At 48.1% G+C, this 22414-nt stretch overlaps 1 protein-coding gene across 3 annotated transcripts in view; it reads right to left on the bottom strand.

Annotated features, from left to right (window-relative positions):
- MAB21L3 (mab-21 like 3) overlaps positions 1-22414 on the bottom strand; it is a 42723-nt gene that overhangs the window by 9898 nt on the left and 10411 nt on the right. The window contains exons 4-8 of one of the 3 annotated variants that reach the window (XR_002480343.1): positions 19526-19817; positions 16323-16501; positions 15630-15824; positions 9846-11225; positions 6411-7931 (exon numbers count right to left, since the gene is read on the bottom strand). Coding sequence is in view for 1 of the 3 variants with exons in the window: in XM_021690117.1 (XP_021545792.1) it covers positions 10992-11225; positions 15630-15824; positions 16323-16501; positions 19526-19817 (900 nt within the window). In the remaining 2 variants the exon portion in view is untranslated. Of the gene's footprint in view, positions 1-6410; positions 7932-9654; positions 11226-15629; positions 15825-16322; positions 16502-19525; positions 19818-22414 lie in introns of those variants that run through there. The other 2 variants (XR_002480341.1, XM_021690117.1) reach the window with 2 other exon arrangements.

Here is a 22414-nt window from a genome sequence, read left to right as displayed (position 1 = left end):
GGAGCCCAGAACCCAGCTCTCTTTGACCCCTGGCCCCCAAATGACCCAAACTGTGGATTTCCTTAGAGAGGGGCAGGTGGCTTGCTCACCTGATCTCTCAGGTGTGAAACTACGCTGCCGTTTGGGTTGGGCACTCCACCTAATACCCTAATATCCCTCTATGCCCCCAAGAGGGAGGTGACATTTTACATGATATTCAAGAGTTCTGCATTACGCCGTGAAAGTGTTTTGTTCCTTTACAACGCGATTCACGATTCACACAGAAGCACCGCTCTTTTGTATTTGGCCTTCAAAGGTTAGGTCCTGATAGAAGATTCACAGGTTACAAAGCCTGAGGACAGAAGATAAAAGCTCACAAAAGAAAGTCATGCAGCCCAAAAATGATGCTGGTTGAATGAGAGGAAATGAATGGTCTAGACCCAGAGACAAAGAGAACGGGACAGAGACCTTCTGCCAAGAGCCCTACTGTTTGTCCCTACGCTTGGCAGGAAGGGAGGGTGAAGGCTTGAACCCCTTTCTGATGTGTTTTGTTTAAATGCAAAGTGTGTGGGGGGGAATCGGAGGGGGAGACGAACCATGAGAGACTATGGACCCTGAGAAACAAACTGAGGGTTCTAGAGGGGAGGGGGGTGGGGGGATGGGTTAGCCTTGTGATGGGTATTAAAGAGGGCATGTTCTGCATGGAGCAGACAATGAATCATGGAACACCACATCAAAAACTAATGATGTATGGTGATTAACATAACATAATAATAATAAATGAATAAATAAATAAAAGCAAAGTGTGTGTGTATGCACGTGTGTGAGAGGGGGTTGTGTTGCTCACACAATCCACAAAACGCCGGTGTTGGATCCTGGCTGAGCTGATTACAACAAGGACACCTCAGTGTTCCCCTAGGTAGCCCCAGGGAGGCTGAAAGAAAGGCATCCAGAGCCTGGAAGCAGCTTTTCTTCCTCTAAAGCCAAGGATGTGATTCCTCAACCCTTTGGAATATTACTTCGTGGGGGAGAAGAGCCTGGCCTGAGCATCTGAAGACCTGGGTTCGAGTCCAGACCCTGCCAGGAAGTGAAGCCTATTGTGGGGCAAAATCATTCATTCATCCCTTCATCTAACTATCCATTTAACAAATATTCACTGAGCACATGCTAGGCACCAGGCGCTGTTCTCGGTGCAAGAGATGCAGCAGTGATCAAGACGACTCTGCCCATGAGAAGCTTACATTCTAGTAAGGAACAGGCAACCCTCTATGGGGAGAGTAAAGCAGGGTGACGGCACAGAGAGGAAGGGTGCTATCTGTTAGACTGGTCAGGGAGGAGGGGGCTATGTTGGCTGCGAGTCAAGGGATTTCTGAACACAGGGGCAAACAGGTACGAAGGCCTGGGGTGGAATGAGCTTGTGTAGGAAACAAGGCAAGGGAGGCGGCATCCTGTGGCCCAAATGGAGTGGAGGTGAGAGGTGGGGGGCAAGGGCAGAGAGAAAGGTGGCAGGCAGATCACGTGGGCCATGCGGGCGGGCAGCGGGGAGTTTGGGGTTTTTTCTAAGAGGGATGGGAAGCTACTAAAGGGTTGGGACAGGGAAACATGATTTGATTTGCATGGCAAAGAGACGACTGGGTCTTGTGGGGAAGCCTTGGGTGGGGTGGGGTGAGTGGCAAAAGTGGGAGCAAGGGACCCAGTGAGAACGTCCCTGTAGTACTCTAGAGAGGAGAGGGGGTACCTTGGCCTGCAGCGGGAGCAGTGTGGAGGGCGCAGGGACGCACACTCAGACTACATGTGGGAAGGACAGCCAAGAGGATCCACTGGGGCACTGAAGGTGTGGGGTGATGGAAGGAGAGGCTCCAGGACAACTCGTGGGTTGTGGCTGAAGCAAATGGTTAGACAATGACTCTATTTATTGAGTGGGGGCAGGCTGGAAAAGGGAAATCAAGAGTTCAGTTGGGGACATTGCAAATTTGAGCAAATCATTTTCTCGCCTCTCTTCTGGCCTCTCCCTTCTCACCTCTACAGCGAAGGGTTGTATAGGTCACCTGCAGATCTCCTCCGTGGTGATTAGGACTACTTTCCCTAATCCTTACACATTCCCATGCCACTTAAACCCACTAATAGATTCTGAATTCAGAGAAAAGAAGCAACAGTACCCTTTTAATTCTCTTTGGGAGAGAGGGAGAGAGAAAGACCCCACAAAAGCAGGTCCCCGTGTCCCACAAGCATCCTTCCCATGCTGATGTCCTGATAACCATGACAGTAGAACCAGGGTGGAGGGCGAGGGGGGCAAGTCAGCACACAGGCCCCAGATGAGGAAAAATCACCAAAAATGTTTGACCAGCCAGAGTCTGATTTGGATTTCAATTCCTACATTGCTTAGGTTTGCACTTGAGAAGTTTCAGGGGCTTCTGAGCGAAAGAAAGCATTTTAGACTTTCAATTACAAACCAGCTCAAAGTTTATATCTGAGCCTCACAGTTCAACCTGTTTGAACCCCCAGGTACTGCACTCTAAATGTAAAGACCTCTACCATCTCTTCAAGTGAGAAAATTCTATGGTTCCATTGTTTTGAAGGAGAGAAAAAAACCCCAAATGCATGTAGAAGTCCAAGAAGCTTGAGACCTGAATGGATAGTTTCTGAAGGAGTTCTGCAAACATTTTCATTCAACATATTATTTATTTGGCGTTTAGTATGTGCCCAGGGTTGTAAAGACATAACCCTGAAAATACAGATGAAGTCTCTTTCTTTTTTTTTTTTTTTAAAGATTTTATTTATTTATTTGAGAGAGAGAGTGAGAGAGAGAAAGAGTACAGGAGGGGGGAGCGGGAGAGGGAGAAGCAGACTCCCTGCCGAGCAGGGAGCCCGATGCGGGACTCGATCCCGGGACTCCAGGATCATGACCTGAGCCGAAGGCAGTCGCTTAACCAACTGAGCCACCCAGGCGCCCGAAGTCTCTTTCTCACAGAGATTTCACTCTAGTGGGAGATGATAGATAGATAGATAGATAGATAGATAGATAGATAGATAGATATAGATAGATAGACAGACAGACATAGACAGAAAGAAGAAAGGAAGAAAGGAAAGAATGTCCAGGTGGTGCTGAGTGCAATGGAGAGAAATAAAGCCAAGCAGGAGGCTAAACATATCAAGACTGGGGTAAGGAGGGAGTAGGGACCAGTGATACTAGTTTGTATAAGGAGGTTAGGGAAGGTCTTTAGAGGAAGCAAGTAAAGAGTCCTGCAGTGGAGGCATGTTTGGAGTGTTCTGTTAAGAGCAAGGTGTGACTGGAGGTGGGTGTGAGAAAGGAAAAGAGGAGGAGGTAGGCTCAGGAAGCTCGGGGGTTGCAGATCATCTGGGCCTTTGGATTTTAGGATGAGTGAGATGGGAAGTGATTGGAGGATTGGCAGCAGAGAAGTACCGTGACCTGAAAACTGAAGAGGACCCAGATTGTGAGCGGTGGGCGGAGACCAGGGAATCCCTGGGGCATCAGACACCACATCAGGATACTTGAAGCTCTAAAGCAATCAGGCATATTTGTTCCACCAAATGTTCAAACCAAAATCGTCATGAGAAGCCTGCACCACTGCTGCTGGAAGCTCCAGTCACTTGTGCCCTGCAGGGTTATTGGCTGTCTGCAGCGTGCCACATACTGGGGATTCCATGGGATGGAAGACGTGTGTGTGTGTGTGTGTGTGTGTGTGTGTGTGTGTGTGTGTGTGTGTGAGAGAGAGAGAGAGATGGGTAGTGGCAAGCAAGCTGGACTCCAAATCCAGGGTCATAATAGCAGATAACAGGGGAAGGGGAGTGATAAGAGCCAAACCCCTGCAGTCCTTGTTGGAAGAAAAAAGATATTGGTTAACTTTTCACTTCAGCCTATAGAATTAGTCTATATGTACAAATAGCCTTGGTAACCATTAAAAGGACAGAGAGATAGCATGTGGGCCTTACAAACTAGTAAGGGGGAAAAAGAAGTAGAAAAGGGAAAAAAAAACCCCTTAATTTTGTATTTAAAATGGCAAGACAGGGGCGCCTGGGTGGCTCAGTCATTAAGCGTCTGCCTTTGGCTCAGGTCATGGTCCCAGGGTCCTGGGATCGAGCCCCACATCGGGCTCCCTGCTCGGCGGGAAGCCTGCTTCTCCCTCTCCCACTTCTCCTGCTTGTGTTCCTGCTCTCGCTGTCTCTCTCTCTCTGTCAAATAAATAAATAAAATCTTTTAAATAAATAAATAAATAAATAAAAAGGCAAGACAGTGGGGCAAAAGACAGAAGAAGGTTTAGAAAATGGGTCACATAGAAAGTACAAGAGTAGCAATAAATCCAAATGTGTTAGTCATCAGAATATATGTAAATGGATTAAACATTAGAGTCAAAAGACCTCAATTGTCAGATGGTTTTTTTTTTTTAAGAAAATTAGCCATTTATAAGAGACAGAGTTATCAACAATGTAAAGATACAAAGAGGTGGAAAGCTGATAGAAAATGATACACTAGGGCAAATAAAGTGGTGGTGTCCTGATATTAGTATCAGACAAAATCAATGTTTACACAAAATGTTTACAATAGTTAAGAAAAAGTCACCTTACAATGATCAACTCTTCAGTTTAGTGGGAAGATACGAACATTCTAACCCTGTGTGTCCCTAATAATATAGCCTGAAAGTACATTAAGCACAAGTTGTCAGCGCTGTAAGGAGAAATTGAAAAATCCACACTCATAAAGGGAAATTTCAAAACTCTCTCAGTAAATGTTGGAAAATGCAGCCAAAAAAGAAATCTGAAATATACATAAACTTTGAGCAACACATGACCTGACATTCCTTGCACCTTGCATCTAAGCTTATGTACCCCCTTGTATGTACAGACCAATGCAGAAGCACAAGGTGAAAAGCTGGCCTCCACGGACATCCAAGGATCGGAGCCTTCAGACCACTGTCTTTTTTTTTAAAGACTTTTTTTTTTAAAGATTTTATTTATCTGTTTGTTTGTTTATTTATTTATTTGAGAGAGAGAGCGAGCAAGCAAGCTCGAGCACATGTGAGGGTAGGCAGAGGGGCAGAGGGAGAGGGAAAAGCAGACTCCGCACTGAGCATGTAGCCTGACTCCCCTGGTTTCTATCTCACAACCCTAAGATCATGGGCTGAAATCAAGAGTCCGATGCCTAACTGAGTGACCCGCCCAGGCGCCCCAAGACCACTGTCTTTGACTATAATGCAATCTATTTAGACAGCAGTAACAAAAACATAATGAGGAAACCCAGTATGTTTGAAAATAATACTTTTTAAAAAATTCTAAGTACCCCATGGGTCAACAAGGAAATCATGGTAGAAATCAGAAAATAAATAGAACTAAATGAAATGAAAATGCCATTTACCAAAACCTGTGGAATTCCACTAAACTGGTATTAAAAGGGAATTCATATACTTAGAAAAGAAGAAACGCTGAGGAGTTCTGAGCTAAGCATTTAAGAAGTTATAAAAAAAAGAACATTAGGATAAACCTGAAGAAGTAGAGGGAAAGATATAAGTAAAATTAATGAAAAACATATGAAGATGAACAAAGCAAACAACGATTACTTGATAAGTCTCATCAAGAAAGAGGAGTACAAACACATCAGAATTTAAATAAAGTACTATGAGCAACTTTTTTGCCAGTAAATTTGAACACTTTGATGAAACAGATGAATTCTTAGTAAAATACAAATTAACAAGAAGCTCAAGAAGTAGAAAATCTGAATATCGTTTATCCCTAAAAGGAAATAAACAGCTTAAAATCGTCCAACAAAGAAAACACAAGGTTCCCAGTCAGCTTTTTAGGTGAGTCTTACCAAACTTCCAAGCAAAGAGATTATTCTAATTTTATTAGAATTGAATAGAAAAAAAGAGAGAGTATTTCCTAACTCGTGAAAGGCAGAGCAGTAAATTTTTTTTTTTTTTTGCCACAAAAATAGATGTTCTCCAACTTACTTCAGGACAGTTTTTTCTTATAATTTTCTTTTTTTTTTTCATTTGACATATAATGTATTATTTGTTTCAGGGATACAGGTCTGTGATTCATCAGTCTTACATAATACACAGCATTCACCATAGCACATACCATCCCCAGTGTCCATCACCCAGCCACCTCCCCACCCCCCTCCACTCCAGCAACCCTCAGTTTGTTTCCTGAGATTAAGAGTCTCTTATGGTTTGTCTCCCTCTCTGGTTTCGTCTTGTTTCATTTTTCCTTCCCTTCCCCTACGATCCTCTGTCTTGTTTCTCAAATTCCTCATATCAGTGCGATCATATGATAATTGTCTTTCTCTGATTGACTTATTTCGCTTAGCATAATACCCTCTAGTTCCATCCACATCGTTGCAAATGCAAGATTTCATTTTTTGATGGCTGCATAATATTCCATTGTATATATATATACCGTGTCTTCTTTATCCATTCATCTGTTGATGGACATCTAGGCTCTTTCCACAGTTTGGCTATTGTGGACATCGCAGAGCAGTAAAATTTTAGAGAACAACATAGGAGCAAGCATACCTCCATAACCTTAAAAAATGGGATTTCTTACACAAGATACAAAATGCACTCCACGCCATGGAGAAAGTCACTGAAAATTCACCTTCATTAAAAGGGAGCTACCCTTTTAACTGGTGCTACCACTTCAGAAAATATGTTGACATTACCTCACTAATTTAAACATATATATATATACACACTTTGAACTTGAGATTTCACTCTTATGTACCTACCCTTAAAAGACCTGAGTGCATTGGAAGGTACATGTAAGAATGTGCATAAAAACGGTTCAAATCACTAAAACTAGAAACAACCCAGATATTCCACAGCAGTGAAAAGGAACACACCACTGCCACCTCCGTGCACACGGGAGACTCTCAGAAGCACACGGCGGACAAAAGCCAGTCACAAAGACTTTGTATAGTAGGATTCCATTGATATGAAGCGCAAAAAAATGGGCACAACTCAAAAGACATCCAGATGCATGCAGGTCATGTTTTGTTGATTCTAAAATACACTTTTCACATTCTAATCTCCCTAAACGGAGGGGGGGGGGGGATGCATCTTATAAGCAGCTGCGTCTTGCAATGACGTTTAGCAGCACTTTTTCTTTCTTAGACGTGAAATAAAGACTCGCCTCACAATTGTGGGGGGCTTAGGTTCAAAGAAATATGATAGGTAGTCGAACTATAAAGAAAAGCAGCAGAATGACTAACACAAAATTGGGGAGTGAGGGGGCTAGGGGGAGGACCGGCACCTAGAATTCTATAGTACTGGCCAAATGCTATTTTTCACCCAGATGGTGACTATTGGTGTCTGTTTTATTGTTCTTGAAACACTCTCAATTCCAACATGTATGGTAGCTTTCACACAAAAAAGGTGTTTGGAGGCAAGGAAGCAGGGCCACGTGTCCAATAGCTCAGGAAGCTGGATGGTGAAAGGGGGGAAGAGGGGGCCACACTTGCAGGAGGAAATGGAGGGTAGGACAGGAGCTAAATGGAAAGCCGTCCTTGACACGTTGGGCAGCACGGTTCCAACACACGAGGACAAGTCCGGAGCTACTTCTCTGGTGAGCAAGAAGGACAAAGGACAAGATGGGTTTGTGGAACTCGGGGTGGAATCCTGCGCATGTTTTCCTTCGATGGCTTCTAGCCTATTCATGAAGGATTTATACATGGGGTGGGGGTCCTTACCAGGCCTGGCAGGGATGGGGCAATGGCCATGGCGAGTTGGTGCCTAAAATGCTAAGCACGTGTTCCACGGTTACTATGTGCCAGATTCTGAAATGAGGAGCCTCTGACACCCATTATTCTGCTTACCCCCCTCCTCAGAGCGGCGAGGTAGCTCCTCTCTCCTCAGGCCTGGATTCGTTGCCCAGCGTCGCCATCACAAAATACCACAGACCGCATGGCTTACAAGACAGAACGTTATTTCCTCACGGTTCTGGAGAATGGAAACCCGAGATCAAGGTGCTGGCAGTCCTGGCTTCTCCTGAGGCCTCACTCCTTGGCCTGCGGAGGGCCCTTCCTCCCTGCACCCCTGCCCCAGGTGCCTCCGCCCCTTCTCCACAGGAACGTCAGTCCTGGTGGATCAGGGCCCACCCTCACGGCCTCATTTTAACCTGGTGTTAAAACCTAAAGAGGTGTCTTTAAAGGCCCCATCTCCAAACACAGTCAGATTCTGAGGTGCTGGCGGTAAAGGGCTTCCACCTACGAATTTTGGCCGGGGCACGGGGGACACAATCCAGCCCCTAACCGTACCCATGAAGAAATGGAGACGTAGAGAGGGGTGAACAACTTGCCAAGGGCATACAGTTGTGTCAGAGCTGAGACGCAAACGCGAGCAGGTCAACAACAGGGGCTGACTACCAACCATTCCACTCTAAAACAAAAGGTCTTTTGGAGAATTAAAAAAAAAATACTGACCAGAATAAAGGAATACTATCAGACTTTTCAGAGCCAGGCACTCTGTTCCTGCAAACAGAGCAGACGGACTCCTCTCTCAGGGGCTCCCTTTGAAAGTCTGAGCTTTAAGCACGGAGACTGTAATTGCTGGCCAACGTGGCAGGAAAGGTCAGTCATTGAGCATCAGCTGAAACCCTTCGGCCAGAAGCCAGGTTTAAGTTACGGGCTGAGGAGGGTGCCACCTACTGGGCTCTGAGGGGTATGGGTGGGGTATGGGTGGGAAAGAGGCTCTTTTCATGGGCAGTCCTCTACTGCCCTCTGCTGCGCAGCAGAGGAACACCCAGGAATCGACAGCTAACCCTGCTTCCTTCAGAGACCCCAGGCGGATAGGGAAAGGTGGGGGCAAGAATCTACTGGAATCTGGTCTGTGGAGGATGTCAGTCCCACTCCTCCCCACACACATACACACATTTCCAATCAATGGTCCAGCCAACTTTCACTTCTTGGCATTTGATAAACTTGCATCAGGGCGCCTGGGGGCTCAGTCCATTAAGAATCCTACTCTTCATTTTGGCTCAGGTCATGATCTCAGGATGATGAGATCAAGACCCATGTTGGGCTCTGGGCTGGGCATGGAGCCTGCTTAAGAGTCTCTCTTCCTCTCCCTCTGCCCTTCCTCCCCCAACAACAACAATAAAAAATAACCTTGCTCAGTTGTTTTCATCATTTAAAAAAATTATTTGCTACCTTCTCAAAAATGATGTTTCCCAAGGCCCTAGAATGTGAGAATTTGAATACATGTTTTGATGACTTAAGAAAACATGGGTTTGCTCATTGTTTCATGTTTTCAAAAATTATAAACTTATTCTATGTTTGAAAGGATTTTTTTTTTTTTTTCATTTTAAAACCATGATTTCCTATGTGATAGGCCAGGGCCCCCAGCATATGGTTAACAGTATTTTTGTAAAAATATTTCCATTTCAAATGTGCCTTTTCTTTTAAAAAGTCAGTAAGTAGTTCATGCTTTTAGAAATTTCAATGTTACAATTAACACAACAATAAAATAAAATTTTTTAAAAAAGAAATTTCAGTGTTACATACTTGGGGAAAATGTTCTAAGGAATAAAAGGTTCCCTTGAATTGAGAAGCATATATAAGTGCCAGGAGAAACCGCTGACCTGCCCAAACTCTCAGCGTTCCCGGTTCGTGTGCTGCACGGGGTGTGGCCCTGTGGACGTCAGTGAAATTCAAAATGGGGGGTTTACTGTCCTTCGGTGCCTCAGACTCTTGTGTGGGTCCCTAGGCCCCCTTTATGCAGCCCCTGGAATGGCATTTCAAATGCAAGTCATAAACAAAGAAACAAAATGCAAATCAGATTAGGATCCCCTACTGCTCTGGGAGAGGCCAAATGTCAGGGCGCTCTGACTTTAGAATAAAATAACAAATTCCTTACCAGCTTTACCAGGCCACATGATCGGACTTATTCCAGCCCCTCCCAGCCTGCCCTCGCTCCGCTTCCCTGCTTCCCTTCCCCTTCGGCTGTTCGCATTTTCATCCTTCCAGGAGCTCTCTGTGGCTCTGTTTCAATATTCTGTTTATTTCCTTCAGGACAACTTGCTACAATTTGTAATACTCGTGTCTGTTATCTGTCATTCACCTCCTGTCTCCATTAGGCGCCGCCCCCGACCAGGCACGTCCTTTGTCATTTTCGCTCTTGGCGGTATTCCCGGTGCCTGATGAGCATAGAGTTACCACAGAGTGAAGTGAGCAAAGGCAGGTAGTGAGAGGTGAGTGACACCAAGTCCGTTCCAAGAATACCCGGCCCCGGGGCGCAAGGCAAGGGGAGCCCCTGGCAAACAGAGCTGCACTTTCATCTTTGACCCACACTAGTCAGCAAAACCACCTTCTCCCTACTTGGAGGACAGTGGGGAAGCGGATGCAACCACAAGCCTGGAACCACAGTTCAGGAGAACTGGAGGGCAGCAGGGTCCACACAGGTGTGCCAAGCCATCAGACGCAATCATTTAATTAGCGTGTTGGGTGGGGCCCATCCAGGAGGCAAATGCCGGCTACCAACCAATGAGTAACACTTTGTTGATCCAGTGTTTTTCCCTGATGAGGGCCCCAGCGCAGTACCCCGGCTGACAGCCCAGCTCGGAGAAAGGTATGTTCACAGCTGCATTTGACCAATGGACAATAAGAAGAAGAATCGGGGCCAGTGGGCTGGAGACTCACTCCTGGGCCGCAGGCTGGTGCCTGGCCTTCCAGTGGCTCTCGTCTCTGTCCTCTCGGGCAGACAGTCGGAGCCCAAGCAAGGCAGAATACATTCAGTGCTGCCTGTCATCAGCTCAGAATCAGTGGCTTGGGGATGCCTGAGGACAGCTGTCCCCAAGGGAGGTAGCTAGTGAGGGCTGGAACACTTGCTTGGCTCCAGGGAGGCCTGGGTCAGACATCTTGGGGTGCAGCTTTCCCCTCTTAAGCGCTCCTGGGTCCGCGTAATTTCCTGTGCCCTAGGTTGCTTCTCTCCTGGACAGGATCCTACAGAGAACGAGGTCAAGCCAGGATAAAACATCTGAGAGCCTCCCAGGCAGGGGCAGCTTCAGGGCGGGCTGACCTGGGGGTTCTTCAGGAAGAGCGCCAGTCTCTGGGCCACGGCGTCCAGGTCGCCCGAGTTGGCAGACCGGAGGAGGTTGCTCTTTCGCACGAAATAGTGCCTCAGAAAGTGCTGGCTCACACACTTGTGCAGTTTCCTCACCAGGCGCAGGAAGGCTTTGCTGAAGACCTGCCAGTCCTTCAAGTGTGGGTATTTCTCACAAGTCCAAAAGAGCACGGTCTGTGGAAGGAAGAGGTGGTATCAGACATCGCTCCAGGCCATGGGGGAGAGTATCTTCGGAAATGTTACTGAGCTCACGTGGCCTTGGAAGGAGGGAGGAGGGAGTCACCCAGGGCAAGGAGGCTCCGCCATGATTTCATGATCCCCACCCTCAGGTGGGCTCTCGGCCTCAGCCTGCTGGTCTCCTTTGTCATTGTTTCTCTCGCCACTGACATTTCCAGTGACCAGCACTCTCCTTAAACCTGCGATCCCCGACCCCGGGCAGATGCCTTTGCCTCCTACTTTACAGGGAAAATGGAAACTCTCATGGCAGCAACCAGGACAGTTCTAGACAGTTCTGCCTACACAAGCCTCTTCCTCTCTTCTTCTCTGCTTGACCACCCCACCTAGCCAGGTGAACCCCAGGCAAGGCTTGGGATCCCTCCTTCCAGGAGCTGTGTGGGACTGACTTCCCTCTTGAAACTGTTCTAAGCTCTCCTGCCCCACCCCCCTCCCAACCTCTCACCTCTCTGCAAGTGCAATCAGCTCCATCATCTGTTGTCATTTCCTCTCCTCTGGTTCCCATCTTAACCCACTGCAATACGGATTCTTCTGCCCTCAGGCCTCAGAAGCTGCTGTCTGTAAGGTCCAATGATCTCCATGTTGCTAAGTCCAACAGGACTTGCCCGGCCCTGGCCTTACCTGACCCTCCAGCAGAATCGAATTCTCCCACTCACAGCCTCCCTCTTGAGTCATTCTTCACCGGCTTCCAAGCCACTGTGCTCCCTGGATTTCTCCAGGCACTACAGCTACTCCTTGGCATGTTATCCCCTTGACCTGCCTCAGTGCTGGAGTTCTGGAGGCTGGGTTCCACCCCCTCTTTTTTTCGTTCTCTCTTGCTTCCTTCCTCGGCAGCTTGAATCCCCACCAAACACATAGAAGTCACTCATAATTTTCTTTCTCCAAGCCAGACTTCTCCTCTGACCTCTTCCTCACCTGCTATCTCTTGGGAATCTGAAAGTTATCTCTGTCAACATGTCCCAGCTGTACTCAGCCTCCCCCTCCCCACAGACCCGGTGCGGCTCCAGAGCTGCTTGTCCAACCAGTCACGCAACACACAAGCCGGGAGTCACCCCTCCCTCACCAGCATCATCAACCCCGCCAGTCCTCTGAAGTGGTTCTCAAATCTACCCGTGTCTGTTCATCTCCACCATTTTCCTCCTCTTCCACCTCACCTGGACCTCTGTCCCCACTCTTGTCCCCATCCCGTCACCACCCATGCTGCAGCCAATGCGATCTTTTTGAAATATAAATCCATGGTTCTTCTTGTCTGAAAGACTTTCAAGCCTTCTCCTGGTTGGTTAATGAAAGACCACAATCCTTCACAGGGTTTGGTGTACAAGGTTTGGTCCCTTCCGTCCTTTTCAGCCTTGGCTTGCCCTCATCCTCCCTTGCTCTCTCCTTCCAGCCCCACTGGCCTCGTATCATGCTCTCTGCTACCACAGAGGGACTTCGCTCACATCCAACCTCTGCTGTGTGGCACATACTTCCTTCCCCCACTTTGTCCAGGACACTCGTCTGTCAGATCAAATTCTCCTATGAGACCATTAGACACTCTCTTCACCACATACTCCTCAGAACGCCCATGATCACAGGAGTTGTCATCTCTGTATTTATGTATGCGATCCCGTATGAGGTTGTGAACTCTGTGAAAGAGGCCAATACCTATTTTAATGGCTATTATGTCACTAGCATCCAGCAGAGGAGCTGGCCCATGGGAGGCAGTCAAAAATGTTTAGTGACTAAGGGAAATAATTCACTAATGTTATGATTTGGATGTTGAGCATTTTTAAAACACAGTCTTTACTGAAAGGAAAAGAGCAGTTTTAGCTTCATGGCAAGATACTGTGTATGTTTTGATTTAGATTACATTGTGTGAAATAAATGAGTTGGAAATAATGTCATACTATCAAGATAGCCTAGACACAAAAAAAGTGTTGTAATTCCTCTTGTAGTTAAGCTTTTATCTCCCTAAGCAAACCCGAAGTGGTTAGGCCTCTTATAATCAAGCCCCTGTGTCTTTGAGTGGGTTTTAGGAATAAATAAGCCAATGAAGGATGAGCTCTTGTTCACACGGAGTTGCTTTGTGGGGAGAGCCACTTTGGGGATGAGGTGAGAACCTCATCAGACCGTGTCAGACTGAAGGTGGGGTGATGATGACTGGCACATCCTTCCTAAGGCTGTTTTGCAACCCAGCTCTTCTACTTTCCCCAGACTGAACGCTTGGGAAGGATCCCGCCCACTCAAGCCATCATCCGGGATGGTGTCACATTGTCACCAGCCACGTCCATCACTGTGTCTAAAGGTGAGGGCATCTTGGACCAAGGATGGAACACTAGAACAGGCAGCTAGTAGTGCTTCTGTCTGTCCTGTCCTTCTCAACAAATAACCCCCCTTTTCAAATGCCCGTTCTTGAGAATGCATAATTCTGTGCCCTGTTGGGGAGTTAGGGAGAACCGAAACAAAGCACATTTAAGGAGTTGCCCTAAAATCCTCTAGTGATTGAGAAGCCACTGGAATAAAAGTAAATCCTTGGGTGTAATGCAGTTTTGACAGCAGTCAAGGGTTGGGAGGCCCAGGGTGGCCCTATTCAATCTTGTCTAAAATATTCATGTCACTTAATATGTTTCCATCTGTCTTAATTGTGAGGCAGTAAAGTCAATGGTTAAGATCATGAGGTCCAGTATGAGATACAATGGAGTTTGCTTCTCAGCTCTGACTCCTCCTAGTGTGGCTTATAGAAAGGCAAGCAAGAAAGAAGCCAAACCCGCAGAATGAACTAGCCTATCCTCAGGAAGCACATGCCTTTGAGAACCGGTGGGTATTTTTAGGGGAATGTGCGTGGGCACATGTTGAGAATGTTGAAACTCCAGAGAAAGGCCCCAGTGTGTGCAAATGAGATATTAACAGATTCTTGGGCAGGTCAAGGAGGACAGGTTATTAGGAAAGAGAAGAAAGCCAAGCAAAGACTACTGCCTTCATGGGGGAAAAGTTGAATATGATGTGAAGGCATTCATTCATTTGCTCAATAATTATATATTGAGCAACTACTATGTACACAGCACTGGGAGAGATACTAAGGATGCAATAGTAGGTGCCCTTGGATAGCTTACATTGGAGCTAGAAGAGTTATCCAGGGCCAGAAGAGGGCGGTCCCCTGAACGAGAGGGGACACAAGCGGGAAGGCACCGCACAGACAGGCGGCCTGTGCTCACCTGTGCAGAAGGTCAGGGAGAAGGGACGAAGCTCCCGGATAGACCCCAGCTAGGCTTGGGCTGTGCTGTCTCTAAGTTGGCCACCTCCTGACCTCAGAGCAACACACAGCTGTGTTCCAGGAACGTCCCATTCACCATGTGCAGTTGGGAATTTGCAAAAGAGGAGTTGAGGGTGTGATGGAAGGCCCCCTCCCCAGGGGGACCCCCTGATGTCCCAGCCCAGGTCAGGGTCTGCTGCTCTGGGCCCGTCCTCCCTGGTGCTCCCCATGCTGTGTGACTCCACGTGCACCTGGGGGACCACCTGACTGCCGATCTCCCCCGCTGAACCATCAGCTCCAAGGTAGCAGGAACCACTTCTGTGTTTGCTCACCTTGGACCTCCAGGGGTAGCGCTCACAGCCAGTGTCTGGCCCATGGTAACCTCAATAAACATTTGCTGAGCAAGTGAGTAAAGGCAGTCATGAATGTGTGTTGTTGGGTTTGGGACAAGGGGAGGCAGGTGCTGCAGAGTGAGGGGAAATCCCTGCCTGAGCATTTGGAACCCACGAGTTCAGGTCCGCAACCATGCTCACGTGGCAAGCCCCTTTTCCTGGTGGCCCCCCCTCCCCGACCCCCACCCCCGAGGGGCAGTGGCTGTACCTGGCTAGACTGGGGACCCAGGGAGTCCTAGCACCAGGGGAAACGTGAATTCCCCTGAGGTTCGAGCCATCCGCAAGATTTCCCCAGACTGTAGGCTTCTCAGGGGCGCAGGCCACACGGTGTAATTGGTGCTGAACCTCAGCGCGGTTTCCGGCACAGAGTGGGCACTCATGTTGGTTTGGTGAGTGAAATAAGTGGAGGGGAGAGACGGAGAGAGAAGAGGAAACAACCAAAAGAAAGGAGCGGAAAGAGGGCTAGTGCGGCAGGGAAGGGAGGAGGCGGAGGCCGTTCAGCCTGGGCAGGGCTGTCCTGGGCACACATACAGCCTGGCTGTCAGGATCTCACTGGTGAGCAGGCAGTAACATATGGGATGGCCCATAGGGACACTAGGGACACTAGGGCCCCCTCTCGAATCGGTCGCATACACACACACACCCGGTGTGAGTGGCTCTGGCCGGGCCCCGCGGGGCACGCAGAGAGGACCCACGCCAAGGCGGGGCGCGCCCGCTCACCTGCAGATGGTGGGACGTGATGACCGGCCTCTTTCCTGGACACCAGACGTCCTCCTTCATCTGCCTCAGGGCCTGGAGACACCTGCTGCGGCAGCCCCCGTCCTCGTCCAGTTGCTCCAACAGCACCTGCTCGGCTTGCAGGAAGCTCAGCTGCCAGTGATACTGCGAACGGGCCAGCAAGGCAAACCCAAATGACTGGGAAAAGAGAAAAACACCAGGAAAATTAGGAGGAGCCTGCTTGCCAGAGTAGAAAGCCAGCACTGAAGCCATCCACTACGCTGGTTTGGGGGGTGGGGTGCGGACCTACCACCAGGCAGGCAGAACCTCCCACGTGGGGATGCGGAGGGGGGCTCAGGGCAAACCCCCTTCCTTGTGCACAGGGAACGGGAGAGACAGTGTCCACTTTCCCACAGGCACTGGTTCTCCAAGCTGAGCCTGCACCTGGAGAGCTTCACACACAGACTACCGGGCCCTGCCCATGGGCTCTCATGGTCCCGAGCAGGGCCCAGGAATCCTTATTGCTAACAGGCTCTCAGGGGCCGCGGCAGACTGTGGGGCCCCCACCTGGAGCACCGCTGATCGAGTGAAACCTCATTTTTCCCTTCCCAAGCTGGCTGACAGTCAGCGATGCTGGGGGTGGGTAAGCTGTGAGCGCCTCTGCTCTGGCGAGCTGGGCCCCTGGCTCCCCGATACCTTGATGCACTCCGCTCTCTGTCGGGAAGGCCAGCGCCTCAGACAGGGAGGCCACCGAGCTTTCTCAGACCAGGCAGTAGGGATCTCCACTGCGGGGACCAGCTCTAGCTCCACCTGCCACGTGGCTGTTTCCACGGCAACCCAAACTGCAGAGTGGTGTGTTAGCATGCTGACCTTACCTGGTGGGAAATGACAAAGAGGCAGTGAGAAGAGAAAGCCTGGCTCAGGCGAACATTCAAAGGAGGAATTGGGGAACAGTGGTGGCGAGCAGCTCCTTGCGCCTGGTGGGCAACTGCCACAGGTCGGTAGCACCCCAAGGGTGAGGTGTTCATGGCAAAACTAGACAATTAGCTGAGTAACTATTGATAGAAACGTTGCTAGAAAATCTCATGGTGGGTGAGTGTTGCTTTTTCCTTTCTCCGCCCGCCCCCTCCCCGCCCCCAGGCTTTTACAGCACCTTTTCTTTGAAAGTAATAAATTCTTTTCAGAAGCCTCAACTGAAGAAAAGAGACACAGAAGACAAAGATGGAGTATTTGCTAGTAAAAATGAAATCCAACCATTCTTCTACGCCCCCTCCATTCTGCCCAGATGTCCTGACCTTGTTGAGGACGGCGTCCTCCCCTGACTCATTCACCCGCCTCTGGTGGAGTTCAGCTTAACCCGTCCCTTACCTGACTCCCAGTCTCTCGGATGGCATTGTTCCCACCATCCATTAAGCTAGTCTAGCCTCAGACGTATTTGTCATCCCAAGCCCTTGTAATTATAAAATACTTCAAAAGTGTGTCATAGCCATTGGCTGAAAGTGTCGAATGAGTGGGAAAAAGCCCCCACTGCCTCTCCCAACCAGGCAACGAGAGAGAGAGAAAATAAATGCATCTGGGAGCATCTTTCAGCTCCTGTACTAGAATTCCTTGCTAATCTGTTCCCCCTTCTTTCAAAAGATACACAGTCGTTTTTTGTTTGTTTGTTTGCCTTCATTACAGATAAGGATGAGCGGTCTTGAATCGGGATCGATTATTTTTCTCTTGTTTGTTCAGAGAAGAAAATGGAAGCTCACTCATTAATCGTGTTAAGCTGTTCAAAAGGAAAACATTCCTCTCCTTGGCTGGGGTGTGATAAAGAGCTTATAGTCTGCATCTCATCAGAGCTGCCCAGACAGGAACATGATGACGTCTGGCACCCTGGCATTATTTACTGAAATCATCTCACCAACCTGGCCCGTTTGCCAGCTCTCATTTGCACTTTCACTATTACCAGTGTTTCAAAGTGAAGAAGTCAGCACATGCTGGAACCAGCCTGCCCCACCCACACCCCGCCTCTGCCCTGGCTCTGCTCACTTGGTGTGTGACCTTCCGCATGTTGTTAGCTCAGCCCTCTCTAAACCTCAGTGCTCTCATCCATAAAACAGGCAGAAAAATAACTCCGACTCTCCAGGGTTGCTATGCGCAGGACATTTTCCACAAAAGCATCCTATACGTGGTAAGAATCTATTAAACGTGGGCTAATTCCATTATGGAAACTTTCAGAACAGTTCCGTCCAGACAGGTAAAAGCACATTCAAATCTTTTCCTTTCTACACATGTGTGGGATTGCGTCCTGTTCAGCACTTTGGTTTTTCCCTTCATTTTCCAACACAAGGATTTTTCACAACTCCGTGTGTACAAACACGTACCCCATTCTTAAAGGCAAACGTAGTACAATTTATTTCACAATTTCCCTTTGTTACTGACATTATTTCTAGTTATTTACTATTAGAGCCTATGGCCGTGGACACCCTCGTGCATATTTTTTTTTCGTCTGCAGGAATATAGTTCTAGAACTAGAATTCTTGAATTGTCAAGTTAAGCACATTATAAAAATAAAAACATACTAATCGCCCTTTAAGAAGTAGGCACCAATTTACACTTCCAAGAACAATGTATAAAAAGGCCTTTTGTATCACACTCACCCTTACCCTGAGCATGATCATACTTTTTCATCTCCGTCAATCTATTAGGTATTTTAATGCACATTGCTTGAAATATGTTAGATGGAACATTTTTTCCCACTTTTTTTTTTAAGATTTTATTTATTTATTTGAGAGACAGAGAGAGAGCATGAGTCAGGGATAGAGGCAGAGGGAGAGGGAGAAGCAGACTCCCCGCTGAGCAGGAAACCCGATGCGGGGCTCGATCTCAGGACCCTGGGATCACAACCTGAGCGGAAGGCAGACGCTTAACCAACTGAGCCACCCAGGTGCCCCTTTTCCCCACTTTTTTACTATCACCTGTTTATATTCTTTTTCTGTGAGTCTTTTTTTTTTTTTTTTTGGTCATTATTTCTGTTGGTCTACTTGTATGTTTTCTTACTGGTTTACAAATACTCTTTTACAATTAAGGAAATCCGCCACTTTTTCCCAGTGTGAAATACACTTTTTTATTCTGTGGGAACAAAATGTGTGTGTGAGCGAATGTACACACATGCCACATGGTAGCGTACAATTTAAGATTTGAGGACTGTCAAACTTAATCGGTTCTTTATGGCTTCCCATTTTTGTGTTTTGGCACAAGTCAGTGGTTTCCAAATGTGGCATCTCAATACACTGGGGGACGGCAGTCAGTTGGAGGGTGTTACAGAAATGTGCTAGTAACAAAGACCTGTGGTTTGCAAGTATTTTGCTTTTTAAAAAGTGTACCTAAGTTTTTTAATTAACGTCCAGGAAAGGGCACACAACCCAAAGCCCATCATGTCTCTGCCGGAGCAGTAATCCACGGAAATCCAAGCGGGTGCTGTACGAATTCCACTCTTCGGTGTCAAAGCAGAAAAAAGAGCTAATTCATACTGTGAGGAGTGAACAGATGTAAGGAGCACATGGTTAATGTCTCAATCTAGGGGCACGAGCTTCAGGTAACACCTACGTAGAGGTTTTTTGTTTGTTTGTTTGTTCACGATTTTATTTATTTATTTGAGAGAGAGAGAGAAAGACAGTATGAGTGTGAGGGGCAGAGGAAGATGGAGAGAGAGAGAATCCCAAGCAGACTCCATGCTGAGCAGGGAACCCGATGCGGGGCTCGATCCCAGGACCCCAGGACCACGACCCGAGCTGAAACCAAGAGTCAGACGCTCAACGGACTGCGCCACCCAGGCACCCCTGAGCAGAGGTTTTATAAAGCAAAAGGCAAATGCCAGAAATTGCCCTTTGTCCTTTTCTTGGTCCACTCACCTGAGAGATGACAGGTTCCAACTGCATTTTCTACCAGCTTCCGGAACACCTGGAGGACCTTGGCGGGCACAATGTCTCCCTCAATGTTCACGTCTGCCTCATGCCACTGCCACAGGCTCTTCATAAACTGCTCCACCTCCAGCCACTGCTGCAGGCCCTCCGGGTCCCGCAAGGGGCAGGACAGCCTGGCCCCCTGTAGGGTATAGCATCGCCAGCGTTGCTCCCTCGCCTCCCTGTACCCGGCCAGGCCCCTCACCGGGACGGTGACCAGGAACTGGCTGGGGGACAAAACCTGGGGTCGAGAACGGAGACGGCAGTGTGAGTTCATGGACTTGAGAGGAAACCGCAATCCCTGAGGCGCCGACCTGTCGAGCCGGGGAGCTCAGTGACCACTCAAGCCTCAGCAATGCGCCCAGATGGACAGAGGGCTGCACCTACCCGCTGCAGGCAGGTTCCGTCTTTGTTCTGCCGCACTAACCACTGTAGTGGTCGGGCAGGTGAGTTCATTCACTGAGCCCTGGGTGTAAGAATCTGCAAGGAGAAGACTGAACCTGACCTGGAACTCGAGGGGGCACCGAAGCGGGGAGAAGAGAAGGCAGGGGAAGGAAATAGTATACAGTGAGTTCTGCACATACTAAGCACTGCAAGTCTCAGGCATTAGACTGGGTGATGTTCCCAGTTACACGAAGAGGTGGGCTTCATTAACGTTTCCCAGATGAGGAACCTAAAGCTCAGAGGGGCTCTGAGATCTCCCTGGGGACACACAGCCAGTAAGTGGGAGAGCTTAAGCCGTCTGATGGCTTGTTCAGGGGTTGCTTTCTATGCTGGGCTGGCTCTCAGTCAGGGAGGAATGACCTGGATCAGGTGAAAGGCCTGGTATGCGAAGAGACAGGAGGAGGAGAAAGGATTCTGCAAAATGTCTCCCTTTCTTTTTGCCGGTACTGATGGTCCACGGCCAGTATTAATGACTGGTCCTTACAAAATTGCAGGTGAAATGAAAGGCAGTTGCTGAGACCACGTGAGCTGTTGAGATGATTCTACGTTTAATAAAACTTAGAATAAAGCAAATGATCAGAATCTACCTACTCTGTTTCTATAAGTACCAGTTAGGCAGAGGTCAGGATGAAAGTGGTCAGGTCAACGGTCCAAAGGATAGAACAGATTGGCCAGCACTGCAGTATCCCCAGAAGGAGCTTGACCTCTGGCCACATCACGTGGCAGCCTACTCCACACCACACCTTTTCCCATCAGTCATCAGTTGTGCACTGGAAGATCCACCTCCTTTTCATGGAAATTTCTGACCATGGCGTCTGGTTAACCTTTGCTCAGGTCTCTGTCACTGGCCAATTCAGGGGTGAACACCAAACTCTGCCTCATTCTCAGAGAACAACAGTGTGACACTTTAGATAATGGATCCACATGACTTCTGGTGCCCATAGAAAGGTGGTGGGATTAAAAAAGGGAAAAAATTTAAACTCCGGCACTCAAAATCAATACCTTCTTTGAACCCACTTGCGTGTGAATTCGAGAGCACAACTATTATGTTAATAGTCACATAAAAGGTGCTTAGTTAATACTTGCTGGATTTGATCCAAGATAAAATAAAAGCAATTTTTATACACTCCACTCCAACTATTTTCAAAACTTAATATGCAGGACAGGATGTATATAAATGCAAGATATATTTTAACCTATGAATTCTAAGTGAGACCACAGAAGGAAATTTCTTTGGATATAATTCTAGGAAAAGTGGTGTTGTGTGTGGCTAAGTTGGTTAAGTGTCTGCCTTCAGCTCAGGTCATGATCCCAGGGTCCTGGGATCAAGCCCTGCATCAGGTTCCCTGCTCAGCGGGAAGTTTGCTTCTCCCTCTGTCTCTGCAAATCCCCCTGTTCGTGCTCTCTCTCTCTCTCTCTCAAATAAGTAAATAAATAAATAAAACCTTTTTTAAAAAAAAAAGTGGTACTGTGTTTCTACTCCTAGTCACTGGGCTCTATTGGCCTAATGCAGGTTAGAAGGGCGATAGAAGTGGGCAAATGATGTTGTGGTATGTGGAGATCGAATCTACTTTTAGAATTTTCATCCTGGGACGAATTTCCCAAAATCTGTCCTCTGTCCCCAGATGTACAGGTCCCAGATTCTTGTGGATGGTCCTTGTGCCCAACAACCTTGGAATGTTCTGGACCAGCAAGGGTCTTCAGTCCAGGCACTTATTTCTTTTATTTATTCATCAATTCCCTGAAGCTGAGCATCTGCATGGGCCACACACCATGCTGGGTGCTAGCAATGAGGCGATCAATAAACATGATCTTTACAATCAAGGAGCTTGTAGTCTTATGTGAGAGATAGGGCACGGATACATATATATCTAATACAAGTGAAAGCAGTTCTTAGGTGCCATAGGAAAAATCGAGATTAAGGAGCATGGGGACTCAGAAGGGCTCAGAGCCCCACTCGCCTCATCTCTGAAAGGCAACGAGCCATGTCTGTTCCTCAAGGTTGTCTGCAGGTGTGAGGGAGGCTGTTTCTGTGAGGATGGCTTCCTGGTGCAGGAAGGCTGGCTGTCGTGCATGAGCCCTGGTGGCTTAGAGTCCTGTCTGCAGTGGGGACAGGGGTGGCGAGGCTGCCCCTGCACTTTCTAAGGGCCACCTCTTCCCCATCTTCCTTCCCGCACCTGCAGCCCATAGACTCTCACTTCCAACCCTTTTCTCGCCAATGCCCTCCCTGAGCTCCTGTCCCCAGGCCCCAGTCTATTAAGCAGCTGCTGCATACATGAATGCGTGCTCAACTAAACTTCAGTTGTTACAGCACAGCGGGCTTGGAGTCCGAAGCCCCGGGCTCAGTTCTGGCTGTTGTGCCAAACAGGACGTGATCAGGACATGTGGCTTCTC

Source organism: Neomonachus schauinslandi, chromosome 4 (assembly GCF_002201575.2).
Source record: "Neomonachus schauinslandi chromosome 4, ASM220157v2, whole genome shotgun sequence".
Taxonomy (NCBI): domain Eukaryota; kingdom Metazoa; phylum Chordata; class Mammalia; order Carnivora; family Phocidae; genus Neomonachus; species Neomonachus schauinslandi.
Note: the sequence above shows the minus strand (reverse complement) of the source record. Positions and strands in the feature narration are given on the sequence as shown.